General features: G+C 51.4%; 3 protein-coding genes across 3 annotated transcripts; 2 read left to right on the top strand and 1 right to left on the bottom strand.

Moving 5' to 3' along the window:
• The first annotated feature begins 5,316 nt into the window (after nt 1-5,316).
• Nucleotides 5,317-8,243, top strand: B0T23DRAFT_164493 (acetyl CoA synthetase). The gene is made up of 5 exons (XM_062832785.1): nt 5,317-5,485; nt 5,676-5,699; nt 5,864-5,890; nt 6,146-7,974; nt 8,033-8,243. The coding sequence occupies exons 2-5, from the start codon at nt 5,690-5,692 to the stop codon at nt 8,090-8,092; spliced, it is 1,926 nt and encodes a 641-aa protein (XP_062691743.1). The 5' UTR covers nt 5,317-5,485; nt 5,676-5,689; the 3' UTR covers nt 8,093-8,243.
• A 416-nt stretch (nt 8,244-8,659) lies between these two features.
• On the bottom strand, nt 8,660-9,265 carry B0T23DRAFT_396698 (uncharacterized protein; the record flags this gene model as incomplete). The annotated part of the gene is made up of 3 exons (XM_062838260.1): nt 8,660-8,808; nt 8,977-9,055; nt 9,113-9,265. The coding sequence occupies 3 exons, from the start codon at nt 9,263-9,265 to the stop codon at nt 8,660-8,662; spliced, it is 381 nt and encodes a 126-aa protein (XP_062691744.1).
• A 1,945-nt stretch (nt 9,266-11,210) lies between these two features.
• B0T23DRAFT_164557 (Metallo-peptidase family M12-domain-containing protein) lies at nt 11,211-14,280 on the top strand. Its single transcript, XM_062832787.1, has 3 exons — nt 11,211-11,452; nt 11,512-13,292; nt 13,358-14,280. Exons 1-3 carry the CDS (start codon nt 11,386-11,388, stop codon nt 13,994-13,996), a joined length of 2,487 nt encoding a protein of 828 aa, XP_062691745.1. The 5' UTR covers nt 11,211-11,385; the 3' UTR covers nt 13,997-14,280.
• The last annotated feature ends 2,774 nt before the right edge of the window (nt 14,281-17,054 follow it).

Consider the following 17,054-nt stretch of genomic DNA (forward strand, 5'->3'; position numbering starts at 1 on the left):
TCATGTTTGGCAGAGTTCGGCACATCAGCATGTGGTGCCACAATACATAAGAAAAGAACAGGCCCACGTGCTCATAGAAAAAAAAAAAAGACAAAAAAAAACAGTGGTCATGTATGTACTGGGCTTTTTCGTTTTCGTTCTGGCACCACCTAACAAGTTGCCGGGAAACGACTAGCGGAAATAGTCAGTATATATATACTCGAACAACCTAAAAGTCCAACTGGGTCGAACTCTGACACCTGGTGAGTTGAACGTTGATGACGACCCTGAGACCTCACCACCTTGTGCAGCCATTAGGTAGGTAGCCAGAGCGCGATGCTATACATGACATCATTACAGATTTTTAGTAGCGGGATTGAATACCAACCTAACCCATATCTGAACAGGCATTGAAGAAAAAAAAAAGATTGAGATATGTGAATGGTGAGCTTACCACATGTGTCTATGCTGGTATTTTCTTTTGTTCTTTTTTTTTTTTTTTTTTTTTTTTTTTTTTTTTTGGTTTGTCTTGAGCAGGTCTCTGAGAGGAATGAGGAGCAAGGGGGAAAGGATGATATGTGGGATGGTCGGTGTAAGAGCCGAATCTAGATAAGACTCTCTCGGCAGTTTGAAACACCACCCGCACGTGAACCACAGATCTGGGGTACGCAAACCAAAATCCGGGGTGCGTGAATACCTAGCGTAGAGTCCGTTGTCAATGGTTTGGTACTGATGATGGGAAAGATTGTAACCGTTTTGGGAATTGGAGGTTAGTTTTGGGGGTAGGAATCTTGGGAAATGGTAAAGGCGGGCGGGCGGGCGGGCGGTCGACAGGCAGACATGGTACCTGGTGTAGAGCCGAGCTTGGCGAGAACGGTGCAAGTCGTGACCGAAGGAGGAGGTGAAGCTAGAAGCTAGAAGCTGGGCGCATCCGGGGCGCAATCTGGGAAAGTTCGGTAAAGTGAGTGCGCGGGAGCCAACGGGAGTGGTCGAAACAGGGCCTGGACGAACGGCCGGGCGACAGGATGGAGTGGTCTACGGAGCGGATCGGGTGCGACCCTGAGGCTCATCCTCGCTCCCTGCGACTTCAACGAAGCACAACCTGGATCGTGATCTCGTTCGCGGTGATCTTTGAGTAGCGCCATACTGCTTTGACAGACGAGGTACTGTAGGCGCATACATACGTAACGGTAAGTACGTATGTTTGCCCACCGTATCGGTGACATAAGCCAAGAAAACCCAGTACAGCACGTTTTGAGAACGTTTTGAGACGTCCTTTGTCGGTGTGTTAAGGAAATGGGGTTGTTTTTCGCTGATACCGGTTTACCAGACCCGGGGCCGGGTCAAGGCAGAGACGCCCGGTCGATCCGGTTGGTTTTCTCGTCGTCCTTGATCTGCGGCCTGCCGTCTGCGAAACTGTAAAACGCCGTAAGAACGTGGTTTTCTCTGCAACAGATGGCTCACCCCTGAATGAATGAGACCCAACTCCTGACTTGCTACCAATGAGAAAAGCCCGAGGAGTCTAGCGACCGCCTCATGCTGAGAACGCCGAAACAGTTAGAGAAAAAGCTGGAGTAAATTCGGGTCGGGCGTCCGGACTACGGGGTTACGGAGTCGTACACTCGGTCTAACTCCGTACCAACGTTTCCCAGAATAGCTGTGAAACAACTTGGTCAGTTCTGAGGGTGCCTTCCTCGAGTGTCGAATATTCTGTATGAGAATGCTCTTTCAAGGCGTAGAAGTAGCTGTAATATGGATTTGATAAAAGATCAAAGGCAAAGTGTAGAGAAAGTAAGCACTGCTTACTCTAACGCTCCGAGGCCGATTTCAAATAACAAGCTTGGAGTGTAACGTCAGCAAGGACCTGGAGTTCGTACAATGTAAGCTCTGTAAGAGTATCTATGCAAGGGCCGTAATACAGCACGCTATCGTCGTCCACCCCTGGTGCTGTTTTTTGAGGGCTGCCGTGTTTCTTTTCTATGAGTGGAGTTACAAGGTACTATACGCTATACATATACTAGTTGGTGACACCGCAAGGAGCGATGAAACTTGGCCGTCGATCAGTCTTCGGTACCTATCTTTCAGCGATAACTCTATTCCAACCGGTAATGATAGTACAGATGGAACCATGTCTATAAAGTTACGGCTCTTGACTTACACGTCGATGTATTTATGATTTGGGCAATAGACAGTTGTTTCTGGATATTGATAGAATCGTAACTTTGGGTGGCAGCCTGCGGACTAACAGGACACAGCGGTTGAGACGAAACGGTGAGTTGTTCGCCACCCCCTTCCCATGTTGTGGGGAAGGTGCTTGGGGTTAAGGACCCCAGCGCCAATCCTCAGGACTAACAGCGGCCCCGCGATATCAATGACGCGAGGCTGGGGAAAGGGGAGCGACAGCGGGGCCATAACAGGATAGCTCGCGTTGCGATGCGAGCCCGAGCTCGCTGTTGCATCTTGCTCGTCGTCCGCAGGAGATAGTGCACATACTTATAACCTCCGCGTAAGGTTGACTACAGTATGTAGTGTAATGTGAGCCTGACCCTGTCTAGCGTATCTCTATGCGGTCCCAGCCGAGCCCATCGAACCGGTACCGGAAAGTCATCGCCATTGGGTGACGACTACAGTGGCGAGCCATCGGGTTGAGATATTTCGATGCATTCGTGTAGTGATCATCTTAGTGTCCGTCGTCCGCAGAGCTGCTTATCCAAAGGAATTACATACGGTGCATTTGAGGTGACAGTCTTCAGGTTGGTTGAGGTTATTCGAAAGTGGATCACGTCGAGACTAAGCGGTGGAGTTGATGGGGAAGAGCACCATGGCAGCGTGGGGTAAAGCTCTGTGACAAGATTGCACGAGCACTGACTGGCCGGATAGACTCGAGCCTCATCATGAGCCGTGCACAGGCCGCCATGCGACGGATGCTGGCTCCATTTCACCACTTAGCTACAGCCGGGAGACGTCGGGTATGTACCTTAGTCGTACCGTTGAGGTTGCGTTGTGGGAACCATGGAATGTTGAGGATTCGTTGCGGGGACGGGATCCCAACCGAAACTTTGGTTTCTCCTTACATCCGTCTCAGCCGTCACGTATTTCACCTCCTCAGGAGGCATACTTCTACAGACGTGCCCGTCCCGCCCACCTTCAAAATATCAGCTGGCCCCAAGATTTGGATTTCTACTGGCTTGCTTACAAGGCTTGTATCATTGTCCATCAACAGCTGATTCCCTAAGCAGTTGGGCTTCACCTCCCTTTTGCCCCCGGTACCGATCTACTGAATACCTGAACAGGGCCCTGGCAATAACCGACGGTATGCAGCGCTGATGCACGCCATCTACGAAATGACTCGCGACCAATCATGTGGGCGAATTGGCCGAAGACGCGGATGCGCCCGTGCTGTCCTTCCAGTCCCCCGTCAAGCCGCGCTTCCCAGCGGACAGTATCATCGACCAAACAAACCCGAACCAACTGAATCTTGACGAGAATACGACAAACTAGCAGCTGCGCATTACCGATCCAAAGTCAATATAAGCAAGGCAACAGCAGAAGACATTTGAAATTCGACACCTCTCAAGGGTTCAATCCGATAGGGACGAGGTGTTGCGAAAGGCCCCACTGTTAAAACGCTACTGACATGGAAGCCTACACTGCCACCTCACAACTCCTCCTATACGACCATGGAGACTTATAGGTGATTTCTAGTGTACAACGTGTTCAGGAGCTAGCAGCTCGTAATTTTCGTTGCCCATCCCATATGGCTTTGGTTCTAGAGGTATCAGGGCATTACGGACGGCGGCGGCGCATCGTAGCACGTACACTGCGTACTAACATGGACGGCGTAACGGTCAGGGTCCAAGAGAATCCCGAGAAACTACTAGTGTAAGATCCCGTTACGGTGCGTAACGGGGAGGAAACCAGCCATACCATGCGCCAAGGGGGTAACCAGGTAGGACCTGGCATGTACGATTGTGCGCTACTGTAAACCTGACATGGCATCTGGGTAAAGTAGGTTGCCGGGTCTGAACAACATTGGTTCCCATTCTTGGGGTCACCTTCCCTATGCTGTGTAGGTACGCATGACCTCTTGCAGTCATGTCGATTCTTCCCATATTAAGCAAACTGAGAAAGCTATCAATGCTTCTTATCACCATGCTAGTTCTACTAGGTAGGTGTGAAAGACTACGATGAAGGTCGGAACCGTTTTTGGCCAGGTACACCACTTAATGACTCCAGCCCAGCATGAAAGTAGTCCTTTTCCAACTGTCTGTTGTTGGCCCCAAATTACCTACAATATGGTGTACACTACGCTGCTACCACACTTCGGATATGTATATGCGGTCCATGTAGAACAATTCCAGTTCATTCCACAGCCAAGAGCGAAGTGATTAAAAGGTTCGCCCGATCGAAGGGTTAGTTGCCCAATCGGGAAAGCGCGGGGCTCCGGCAAGTAGCGAATAGTCTCGACCTTCGATTGACTGGCTCGACTGAATACTAACGAGGTAGTCCAAGCGGGGCACCTAGCTCGAGACTCTTAACTCCTGAGGCGACATTCTGCAGAGATAGCATCCCGCTCACAAAGGAAGTCATGATTATCTGCTGAAGTGTGGGTAGGTAGGGTTCAGAGTTCCGTTGGATGGTCACCCATCCTCGGGCAGATGGAGAATCAGTAACCGGGTACCTTACTGGGCATGTCTCTCCGACTGTAGTTGTACGCTGACGCTGCGACTCCGGTTCGGCCGTCACCCGCGGAGCCCTTTCAGTTTGGAACCAAAACAACGTCCAGAGTCCAGACGGGGATACATCCCTCATCCCAACCCAAGTCCCGTCCAGGTCCCTCCCAATGGCCCCAAATTTCCAATGGTGCCATTGGCGGCCCTCCACAGTCCACAGTAGTCCCCATCCCGAGCCAGCCCAGCTTATCCACACGTCCGACCCTAGCTAGCAGTGTGCGTGGTAGTCAGTCAATCCGTCCATCCTTTACGGTTACATCCTCTATCCATGCAGCTCTTCATGACCTTCTCCATCCTGGCGGGTATGCTTCGTTTTGGTGGTGGTGCTCGGAGGTGCTCATAATACAAAAGCGCGTCGGCCCTCGTCCTGCCAACCCGCTGTCCTTTCCTTCTGCCTGCTGTACCTCTATACCAACCTGACCTGCCTGCTGTCCTCTCCTTTTTCCTCCTTGCCCTTTTATCCTCATCTCCTCTCTTTGCTTTGCGAAGCCTTGGCCTCCTGTCAGCTGGCCACTGTGGTTCACTCACTGCTGTGCCTTGTCCTGCGTCTTTAATCGAGCCTTTTCAGCACCGAATCCGCCTTGCTTAGTTAGAGCTGCTTCTACCTCGCATCGATCCTTTTCCAGCGAAGCGCAGGAAGGTATTGCTTGCGACCACCAGTACCCATCTATCATTACCGCCCAGAACAACCACATTACAGTCACCATGTCTGGTAGCACCGTTCCTGCCGGGGCAGTAGTGCCCGAGGCTCACATTATTGAGACCTTCCGTAAGTTTCGAAGCCCCACAGAGCCCCCAATTGGCTACGCGGCATGGCTGTCAGGAGATCCGATGCGTTCGGGAGACTCTCGTCAGGAGATTAGAGGCTCCAACACGGGATTCGGCCGGCCGCGGAGTTGCGCCGAACAAGCCAGCAGGGTCTTGAGTCAGGCAATTTGCTAACCCTGGAATTTTCTCTTTTAGAGCCCCCTAAGGAGATGCTTGAGAGTATGTCTTTCAGATTCCAACTCGAATTGATGTAACCCATAGAGGATGCCGCCCCCAGCCGAAGTTGATCCAGTTATTGGCACTGCGGGGAAACTCGCCTAGGACCAAGGGAGTCGGGTAGTTCAGGCCAAAGAAAAAAAAGCTAACTGGATAACCTACCACAGACCACCCAAGCAAACCTCATCTTGCCAGTGAGTAAACCCCCTAGAAACTCGGTTACCCCGGCCCCTTGCTATTCCCGTCCCTCCCCCCGCACAAGGCAGCATTCGCGACACGCCGGTTTTCGGCGACTGCTACGCTACCGTGCATTTCCCCCTTTTCTCTGCGTTCGACTCCAAGCTGTCGGGCCCTCGAACCCCTCATCTGGCCCAACACGCTCATCGGATATCGGGCCGAGCCATTGATCCCATCCCTGTGTGCTTGGTGCTAACACGAGTTTGCGCCAGACTTCGAGGAGTACCAGAAGCTGTACAAGCAGTCCATCACCGAGCCCAACGTGTTCTGGGCTGAACGCGCCCGCGAGCTCCTGTCGTGGAGCAAGGATTTCCAGACTGTCCACAGCGGTTCCCTCGCCAACGGTGACAACGCCTGGTTCGTAGAGGGCGAGCTCAACGCCTCGTACAACTGCGTCGACAGACACGCCCACAAGGACCCCAACAGAGTCGCCATCATCTACGAGGCCGACGAGCCCGGTAAGGGAAGGAATGTTACCTATGGCGAGCTCCTCAGGGAGGTCTCCAAGCTCGCCCATGTCCTCACCAACTTGGGCGTTCGCAAGGGAGACACCGTCGCCATCTACCTTCCCATGATTCCCGAGGCCATCGTTGCCATGCTTGCTTGCACCAGAATTGGCGCCATCCACTCCGTTGTTTTCGCCGGCTTCTCCTCCGACTCCCTCCGCGACCGTGTCGTCGATGCCCAGTCCAAGATCGTCATCACCACCGATGAGGGCAAGCGCGGTGGCAAGCTGATTGGCACCAAGAAGATCGTCGACGAGGCTCTCCAGCAGTGCCCCGATGTTCGCAACGTGCTCGTCTACAAGCGCACCGGCGCCGACATCAGCATGACCCCCGGCCGTGATCTCTGGTGGCACGAGGAGGTTGAGAAGTACCCTGCTTACTACACCCCTGTGGCCATGGCCTCGGAGGATCCTCTCTTCCTTCTCTACACCTCTGGCTCCACTGGCAAGCCCAAGGGAGTTGCCCACTCTACCGCTGGTTACCTGCTCGGTGCTGCCATGACCGGCAAGTACGTTTTCGACATCCATGACGGCGACAGGTATTTCTGCGGTGGTGACGTCGGCTGGATTACCGGTCACACCTATGTCCTCTACGCCCCGCTCTTGCTCGGTGTCTCTACCGTCGTTTTCGAGGGTACCCCCGCCTACCCCAACTTCTCCCGCTACTGGGACATCATTGAGGAGCACAAGGTCACTCAGTTCTACGTTGCTCCCACTGCCCTGCGCCTGCTGAAGCGCGCCGGTGACCATCACGTTCGCAACGAGATGAAGCACCTCCGTGTTCTCGGCTCTGTCGGTGAACCCATCGCCGCCGAGGTCTGGAAGTGGTACTATGATGTTGTCGGCAAGGGCCGCGCCCAGATTTGCGACACCTACTGGCAGACCGAGACTGGCTCCAACGTCATCACTCCCCTTGCCGGCGTTACCCCCACCAAGCCCGGTTCCGCTTCTTTCCCCTTCTTCGGTATCGAGCCCGCGCTTGTCGACCCCGTTACCGGCGAGGAGATCCACGGCAACAACGTTGAGGGTGTCTTGGCCTTCAAGCAGCCCTGGCCCAGCATGGCTCGCACCGTCTGGGGTGCCCATAAGCGCTACATGGAGACCTACCTTCATGTGTACAAGGGCTACTACTTCACGGGCGACGGTGCTGCTCGTGATCACGAGGGCTTCTACTGGATCCGTGGCCGTGTCGACGACGTCGTCAACGTTAGTGGCCACCGTCTCAGCACTGCCGAGATTGAGGCTGCTCTGATTGAGCATCACTCCATTGCCGAGGCTGCTGTCGTTGGTGTTGCCGACGAGCTCACTGGCCAGGCCGTCAACGCCTTCGTTGCCGTCAAGGAGGGTACCCAGATCAACGATGCTCTCCGCAAGGAGTTCGTCCTCCAGGTCCGCCGCAGCATTGGGCCCTTCGCTGCTCCCAAGGCCATCTACATCGTTCCTGATCTTCCCAAGACTCGCTCTGGCAAGATCATGCGCCGCATTCTGAGGAAGATCGTTGCCGGTGAGGAAGATCAGCTTGGTGATATCACTACTGTAAGTTCCAGTCTACCAACCGAATAACTGCATGCAAGATACTAACAGCTGGAAATAGCTCAGCGATCCCAGCGTCGTTGCCAAGATCATCGATGTCGTCCACGCGCAGCGCCAGTAAAGGGATATAGCGCCAACAAAGAAGTAAAAAGCATATAAACCTATTTAATCTTTTTTTCTTTATTTCGAATGGGGCATGGGATTTTGGGATTCATATACCATAAGGGCTGGCCTACTAGTATGCTGCAAGTCAGTGTCAGTAGTGGTAGTCAAACGTCCAGGAAAAGGGCAAAGGGAAGGGAAACGGCAATGATTATGTATCGGTTTTAGGTCAAGGAGAAGAAGAGGAAAGCGAGGAGGAGGAACACTAGTGGGTTCTTTCTTCTACACAAGGAAGGACGCGCGGTCAGTTGGTCCGTCATATGTCTCCTCAGCAGGCAGGCACATTGTTGAAAGAAGAGCGATGTTTTTATTTATTTTCTTTGGTATGTCATATCATGGTACTCTTTTCATTTTTTTTCTCTTTTTTTTTTTTTCTTTTTAACAAGTGTGCGTCGTTTTCTTTCTATCTTCTTGGGTTATCACATGTACTTGGATACCTTTTGGGGAAAGATCAATAGATTACTGGTTTGCATTCATTGCAACACGTGAACCATTTCTCGTTGGCCTGCCGTCATGTTGTGCAGTTTTAGTAGCCAGCAGAACGTTCTGCCGTCTCTTGAGGTAGACTTCTCAACGGCTTTGCTATGTCTCCCATCAAGATGTCAACAACCCCCTTTCCCGTTGCGGCACTAGAAAGGAAACAACCACAGTCGTTGTTAGGGGGGTGGCTAGTGCCTATAAGAAAAATAAACAAACAAACCCCTGAAACAACTTAATCTCTCTAATATCAGCCTCATGAACGAGCCTCACCTACGCCACCCATCTACAAAGTACGCTACGTATCTCCACGCAAACCCCAGGATAGGACAGCCTATCTAACAAGCGCGGGGGCATTGTACGTACAATTCCGAACTGACCGACCGCAGTGAAAGGCATCACAGCGATTGCGCAGGATTCCGCAGGAGCCGCGATTTTCCCACGGCTAGCGGGTTAGGTAGGGTCATTGGGCAGCCATACTAGGGCTTACGTTACCGCTTACCGGCGTCGTGGCAGGGCTGAGCAGAAGATTCGTCCCTTCGACGCATACATGTATTACAGGATCAACGAGCAAGAAGTTGATTATGTGTTGAATAGTGATTAGGTCTTGACGTTTTGAGTTGGAGTTGTAAGAAAACGCGATAAAGTTAATCATGGTTGGGCAGAAAATCAGTCAGGATTGAAATCCATGTAATGAGCTTTGGAAACTTAAATCCCCGCCCGACAACGAGGTTCTTCTCCACGATGATGATGATGATGATGTTGATGATGATGACGATGCTCCGGGGCGATACAGTCTTTACTCGGCTCGGTGTTGAGGACTTGGAGGTCGTACGTACATAGGTCTGTCTATTTATAGGTTAGGCTCTCACAGTCAGCAGCTAAGCTGATGTGTGCTAATACATATAGTGCAATGTCGATACGATTCTAGTTGGGATGATATGTGCCGAATCCCGCCCGACACGATCAGTTTTTTTTTTTTTTTTTCTTAATCCGTTAGTCTTGCTCCTTTCCTTTTCTTTTTATTCTTCAACCTTGCTTGCAATGTAAAACACGAGTTGCCCAGTAAAGGTATCCATAGCCTGTGTTCGTCTCATAGGTATCGGACATCCTCACTGCCGGTATCAAAAGTGTTGTACCATGTGCCTGTTAGTGCTGCAACCTCACTGGTTGGCGCAGGAGGTCCGAGATCTGAAACACAGGGCAAGGGAAAAACGACCCGACGAGAAACAGAAAAAAAAACAAAAAAAACAATAGTGTCATTCGTCACAGCTTCACAGGGCTGGGCTAGTGAAAGGCCCGGACTGACAGGGTGGGTGTATGTAAACCACCATAAAAATCGTGGATCAATCCCCTATTGACGAATGTCCGTCTTGGTATTTCGATCTTCAATCTCGGAAATCCTTTTTGTCCATGTCGGGGTTGTCGATACCGATGCCGAGATTTTCGGGAATTTCAACGAGGGATCTCGCTCAGACTGCAAGACTTGGTCGTTCATTCGCTCGCTTCGAAGAAGAAGATTAGAAAGATGTCGGTATATTTGTCAGCCAGATGTCTTGTCTCGAAGTGTATACGCGTAGCAAGCTGGGCACGATGTCTGGGCGGTAGGGAATAGAATAAGTGAAAGGAAGTTGTTGCGTTCGCGAGTGGAAGGGAATTGGGACCAAGACCGGAGGCAAGACCAAGCCTGGCGCAGTCGGGAAGCCACAGAAGAATGACTTCCGTTGTATTCTCTTTCGGGTGCGTATTGTTAAAGAACGCGCGGCCGTGGCTTGGGCGATAAAAAAGGTGTATGATGTTATGTCAAAAAGGTTGCTGATAAATGCTGAGAAGAGATCCGTGGTGAGGAGAAGTGAGGCGCATCCCCATTCAGTTGTAGGTTGTTCCTTAGTATGTTACCGCAGCAGCAATCATTGCTGTGATGATGTTCGGACCCCGGCCGGGCGGTTCAAGTTCACTGCTGACTGCACTGCAGGCGCTCGTACAGTGCCAAGGACGTGTCAATGTTCTTAGGTAGCCAGGTGAAGTGCTTGGCCTCATCTTGGCTGAGGCGCTGGGCGACCAATTATAGGTCGTGAACTTTGCAGTCTCCCGCCTCCCTTCTTTTTGTTGTCCACCGAGCCACTTGACCCGCTTCATGGACTGGTTCCTGGAAGTCCCTGCTGACCTCCCGCCTCTCTTTTTGGGTTGTTGTCGTTTTCTTCTACTGTTTGAGACACCCACCAGTAGGTGACCACCATACACGGCGGTATCCTCCTGTCGACTCCCATCTCCCTTTTCGCTCGCTACGTCGGCTGTCGGCGCTGATTGATGCTCACGCAACCACTCCGACGGACCTTTGCACTGCCACCATCTTTTCCAACTTCCCCATCCACACGGGCGCATTTTGGAGGTCAGAGTTTTGGACATTCCCTCTTTTCGCCATTCATCTTTGCACCTGTCGACTTTTGTTCCTGAAACATAAACGTTGATCATTCCCATTCCCCCCCCCCGGTTTAGTTTCTTCCAGGTCCCGCCTCTCCCTCTATACATCCACCGCCAACAGCTCCTGTTAGAAGCTATCGACTAATAGTAAGCAACAAGCGGGGAAGGACCTGGCATACGGGTGCACACATGTTTTGAATCGTCTGTGGTTTACCATACATAGCATTCATTTCCACGATATTCCCATTTCGCTCGTTTCTTGTCCATTTCAAGAACTAGTACTCGATTTGCATCTTCTCGATGGACCAAGGGCGGTGCGTATAGAAGAACATAATCTTTTAGAGCTGAAGTATGTTTGTTTCCAAGGCCTTCGCGGCCATATTTGCTGCCGTTGGCCTGCTTGTCCAATCTGCTACAGGTATGTTCGCCATCTTCTCCCCATTCGACTGCCATCTGGTTGACATAGCTGGTCTTAAGCACATTCGACGGAGAGAAACCCTTTATCGTACATTAGCCATGTCGACGATGCTGTGATCCACACACCCTCACATCGAGTGCACTCTCAGTCAACCTTTGACCTCAGCTTCTATCTCCACGATCGCCAACAAAAGATTCGCTTCGTTCTGGAACCGAACCATGACATCCTCCCCGACGATGCAACGATGCACATATTGGGTCCCGATGGCAAGGTCAAGAGGATTGAGCCTATTGCCAGGGAAGAGCACAAGGTTTTCAGGGGCACCACGTTTGTTCAAAGAGAGGGAATGACGGACGCAGACTGGAGGCAGGCGGGATGGGCACGAGTCTATGTCCTCCGGGATGGGGAACGACCTATTTTCCAAGGATCCTTCAGGGTAAACGGAGTCGACCATCACATCCAGACGAATACCAACTACAGACAAACTATGATACCAGGCGATCCGGAGATCGAGGAGGCGGATGATGAGTACATGGTTGTTTGGCGGGATTCCGACATCAAGAAGCCGGCACACGACGACCTGAAGAAGCGTGATCCTGCGAGCACGGGCTCTTGCGCCTCGAACGACCTGCTTTGGAATAGGGACGAGAACAACGGAGTCTTGCGGTGGACCGAGGAGGTTTTCGAGCATCAGAGCCGCTGGGCTATCAGTCCAAGGGCCCTTTTCGGACGACAAATGGACGGAACACAAGGTGGCAATGGCGCTGGTGTTAATCTGCTGAACAGCATTGGTTCTACAGCCGGCTGCCCGACTTCGAAAAAGGTTGCCCTGATTGGCATAGCTACCGACTGCACCTACACGGAAAAATTCAACTCGACCGAATCTCTGAGGCAAAATGTCATCGACATGGTTAATAAGGCTTCTCAGCTCTTCGAGAGCTCCTTTAGCATTTCTCTAGGTATTCGGAACTTGACTATCAGCGATAAGGAGTGCCCGGCTACGCCTCCTGACAGTGCGCCCTTCAATATGCCCTGCAGCAGCGGTGCGACAATCACCGACCGCCTTGTGAAATTTTCTGGATGGCGCGGCAAGTCCAACGATAATAACGCGTACTGGACTTTGCTGTCAACCTGCAATACTGGTTCTGCCGTTGGCCTCGCCTGGCTCGGTCAGGTCTGCCAAGGAGGCGCTACGCAAAGCCAGGGCAACGAAACCGTCGCGGGCGCAAATGTTGTCGTCAAGACTTCTACCGAATGGCAGGTCTTTGCTCATGAGTCGGGTCATACCTTTGGTGCAGTCCACGACTGCCTTCCAGACACATGCGCAGACGGCTCCGCCGGAGAAAACAAGTGCTGCCCCCTTTCAACCACGACCTGCGATGCCAACGCCCAGTTCATCATGAACCCGTCCACAGACGACCGCATTACGTCCTTCTCGGCCTGCAGTATCGGTAACATATGCAGCTTTCTGGGCAGAAACCCCGGGAGGATGAGCTGCCTCTCCAACAATAAGGACGTTGTCACCATCACCGGTCAGCAATGTGGCAACGGCATCGTCGAGGCCGGCGAGGAATGTGACTGTGGTGGCGAAGAAGGGTGCGGAAACAACCCGTGCTGCGATCCCAAGACGTGCAAGTTCACCACCAACAGCATCTGCGACCCCGCCAACGAAGAGTGCTGTACCGATAAGTGCCAGTTTTCTGGCACCGAAACCGTCTGCCGCGCCAGCACTGGCCCTTGCGATCCAGAAGAGAAGTGCTCCGGCACCAGCGGCTCCTGCCCGGCTGACAAGACCGCCGACGACGGCACTTCATGCGGCGACTCGCTCACCTGCGCTTCAGTACGTTTGTTTATACGACAGCTTTTGAATCAAACTCTCTGTACTGCATAACTAACTTTTCTCAGGGACAATGTACCTCGCGCGACCAGCAATGCAAGACGTTCATGGCTACCGAGGACACACACAACCAGACAACTTCGTGCTCCAATGAGGGCTGCACGCTCGCTTGTGAGGGCCCAATGTTCGGAAATGCCCAATGCTACTCCCTTCCACAGTACTTCCTCGACGGCACCCCTTGCGAGGGTGGCGGCAAGTGCCATAATGGCATCTGCGAGGGCGCCAAGCTCAGCAACCAGATCCTCGACTGGTTCAAAGACAACAAGAATATTGCTATCCCTGTCGGCTGCGTCATCGCCGGTCTTCTTCTCATCTCCCTCATCAGCTGCTGCTGCAGCTGTTGTCGGCGTGCGAGGTACAGGTCGAGGAGGGCACCACCAAGGATGATGGCGCCGTCGCCGGTTATGGGTCAGCATCCTGTGGGGTGGAACTGGGGCGGCGGTAGGAACGGCGGGCATGTTCCGTTGCCCTCGCAATCGGGGCCGCCACCGCCGCAATACCAAGGGCCACCGCCGCCATACCAAGGGGGACCTCCGCAGCCGCCAATGGGACAGCCTATGGGTCAGGGACAGTTCCCGGGCCAAGGAGGGGATGGAAGGTATGAGCCGTTTAGGGAACAGCAGAGGGGGTATGGTAGGTATGCTTGAGCACTACCGTGCATGTGGGTATAGATCGACTGTTTGTATATGACTGAGCGTCTGCGGCGTTCGTATCTTGATGATAAATGATGAATCTTCTCTGCTTTTATATTTCTTGCGAATACACAAACGTTTTGCGAACTGTGGCCTGACGCTATAAGATGTAGAGTCAAGAAAGTCATGGCCGGTCAAAAAGGTACTGTACATAGCCTCTCGGCATGAGCAACGGATGCATGAAAGAGGAAGTTATGCTGGTGTGTGAGTTAGGTCGGTACTACAAATGAGACCCATCCTAATCTGGTTGGAAGGTCTCGATCTAACAGACTCTCTAAGGGTGCATCACGCGCTAGATGATGCGAAGTCTACTGATTTCTAGTGCCGTTACTAGGCTCCGATCCTTCCTTCTATTTAATCCTTCAATTCCTTCATTTACAACCACCTCTTCGGACTTTCCTCGCTCCCCCCCCCCCCCCCCCCCCTTTCAAGATGATACAACCTCCAAGTTCACCAGAAAACGAAGGAAGGAATGCGCTGAACTTGGCCTTTGCCTGATGTGACAACATCGACTACAGAACTAGACTAACGGTTACCACGAATATCCCGACACATCTTAGTCATCTTCACAGTCATTTTCATCCTGGACTGGATTTGAAGAACAATGTTTCCCGGGTTGCGATGGGCGGCAATTGGAGCTGGGAAATGGCGGCGGTGCTTCTGAGCTGCTGCTCGCTCGCCGCTGCCAGCACCATTGCCGAAGTTTACATAACGGCATTGACTTGAATTCCTGGAAGTTCTACCTCTTCTTGAGCAAGACGGTTTCTGGGTTATCCAAGGCGGGTAGTATGGTCCTGACCGGTGCCAACGGCTCGAGAGGAAATAACGTTAGGGCCAATGAATACCGCATAGGAGCAGAGTCGAAGTGCGAACTGCTGCAGGATGGTTCCCTCCGCTTGGAGGATCCGTTTATGTACACCAGTGGGACGGTGATCACAGACCGTCGGGAAGCTTGTTTCATTCTCGCGATGCTTTCACCACAGTCATCGTCTTCCAGATCCTCAAAGCTTCCAGAAAGTACAGGTTACAGCATTCAGCTTTGGGGTTCGGCTTCATACTCCTTTTGCATTAACTGGTACACTCGACAGTTCAGGACAACATTCTATATGAAAGGGCTCTCAGCTCAACAAAATAAACAAGAGAAGGGTGCAAGATTATTGTTGAAAGGTGTAGGGTAGATCACTATAACGAGATAGAAGGTGATAAAAGAGTATATTAAAAAAAAAATAGAAAAAAGGAACATACAACACCAGGGATTCGCTGGTCGTCACCGACCCAACTACTAGTCTGGCCCTCACTGGCTTATCTATGGGAGAGCGGACGGGATCCCGAGTTTTCCAGTGGGTATGGTCGTATGTACTAACCTCTTTTGGAAATGCAGCCTATATCTCGCTGTTGTCCCTTGTCGTAATGAGAAGAGGTCTGTCTGGTGATGAGCGGGTTGAACGTCGTCGATAAACATCATCTCTAGGTTGACACGCTATACCCTCGTGTATTGCTTTAAGAAGTTACTCGGTGTATACATCAAATCAGAGAAAACCTCGCTTAGGCTCGCTCTTTGAGAAGTTTACCTGCTTCCTATATGGAGTTGGGGGGGGGGGGGGGGGTCAATCGCGCCTTGACGCAGATCCATTGCTGAGAGCTGTTGAGAATCGCGATGCTCACCGGTTTTGACATTGATGAGACAGAGGAGTTTGAAAAGGTGAAGTGCTATTATGTCAACAGGAGCTATATGTCTAGTGTCTGGATCCGTTCCGTGCTCAAGTACTCTTTGTGGAAGGAGATCCAGTGGCTCTTGATTATCTCGTGCAGTGGCGAAGGTCAACACAGACGCGTTTGTGGTATAAACACGCATCTTTGAGAGTGACCTGAGGAAGGCTGAAATTGAACCTCGGAAATCATGTCGATCTCCGTGAACCTTCTCCCGTGTGGTAATAAAGGTGATAATTAATATTGATAATTGGATCAGGGTACTGTTACTATCAGAGTTTGTATAATGGAACGAGGGAGCTGATATTCCTGTGAAGTAAACGCAGTAGCATACGTTCTCGACGAGTCCTGGCTGGCTATAGAAACTAAATACCTGACACTAGTTGTAGTGAAGGGCACTTCCATCGGCTCTTCGGGAAAGCCGCTCACACAGTCTCTAGGTTTCTTTTGCGTGCTGTTCAACGGTTGCTCGCAGGTAATCATTGTGCTGTTAGTTAGGCAAGTAGTAATAGTTCAAAAATGTTCCAACTCACATTTTTAACTACAGGTTTGCCACCTGTATGCTGTTCGTTGTGTGAGCCCTTCTGCTGCCGTCGAAATTGCTAATAGTGCTTCTGATGCTAATCCCGCATCTTGTGCTGCTTATGGTTTGGTCGCCGTTGTCGGGGTTGTCATTATTGTTATCAATGGTGGTGGTAACAGCATCTCAAGGTGAATCAAAGCCAAAACCGATGGCACGATAGCCCTAAGATGGGATAAACTGGCTGAAGATGTATCGAGCTTGGGAGTCTGTGAACGAGGTTGCGATCAAAGAAGAACTCGGCCTCTTCATCATTTACTCGGGTTCTCTTTCAAACCCTCGATGACACTATGTTCTTTCATATATTCCAGCACATCAGAGATCTCGTTCATGGCCATATTCTGCCGAAGTTGCTCAGTTGAGTCTGTGATCAATCCTTCGACTGCCTTGAAACTCCAGTTCGAGAAAGATTGATTGGTAGGAGGCGGTCATCATCTTTGGTGAATGTACAGAAGTGTACCAAGCCAATCTCACTAAAAACCAATAAGAATAGAATCTAACAGTCGTTACTTCTCCACGTAGAAGAAGGTAACAGGTTACACACATACAATTTTGAAAACCGGATTGCAAGTGCGAGCCTGTCTGGCACTTACAAGTATTATGATTCGCACCACCCGATCCAACTCAGTCACTAGCATTGATAAACTACAAATGTGGGTTAAGTTGTCACATACGACCATACCCACTGGAAAACTCGGGATCCCGTCCGCTCTCCCATAGATA

Source organism: Neurospora hispaniola, assembly GCF_033458365.1.
Source record: "Neurospora hispaniola strain FGSC 10403 chromosome Unknown B0T23scaffold_5, whole genome shotgun sequence".
NCBI lineage: Eukaryota > Fungi > Ascomycota > Sordariomycetes > Sordariales > Sordariaceae > Neurospora > Neurospora hispaniola.

What these genes read in the sequence shown, in the direction of transcription:
- B0T23DRAFT_164493 (XM_062832785.1), top strand. An exon ending in AAGCAAACCTCATCTTGCCA is followed by an intron (nt 5,891 to 6,145) that starts GTGAGTAAACCC and finishes AGTTTGCGCCAG; the next exon opens with ACTTCGAGGAGTACCAGAAG. An exon ending in AGCTTGGTGATATCACTACT is followed by an intron (nt 7,975 to 8,032) that starts GTAAGTTCCAGT and finishes AGCTGGAAATAG; the next exon opens with CTCAGCGATCCCAGCGTCGT.
- B0T23DRAFT_164557 (XM_062832787.1), top strand. Translation starts at nt 11,386, where the DNA reads ATGTTTGTTTCCAAGGCCTTCGCGGCCATATTTGCTGCCGTTGGCCTG. An exon ending in GCTTGTCCAATCTGCTACAG is followed by an intron (nt 11,453 to 11,511) that starts GTATGTTCGCCA and finishes GCTGGTCTTAAG; the next exon opens with CACATTCGACGGAGAGAAAC. An exon ending in ACTCGCTCACCTGCGCTTCA is followed by an intron (nt 13,293 to 13,357) that starts GTACGTTTGTTT and finishes AACTTTTCTCAG; the next exon opens with GGACAATGTACCTCGCGCGA.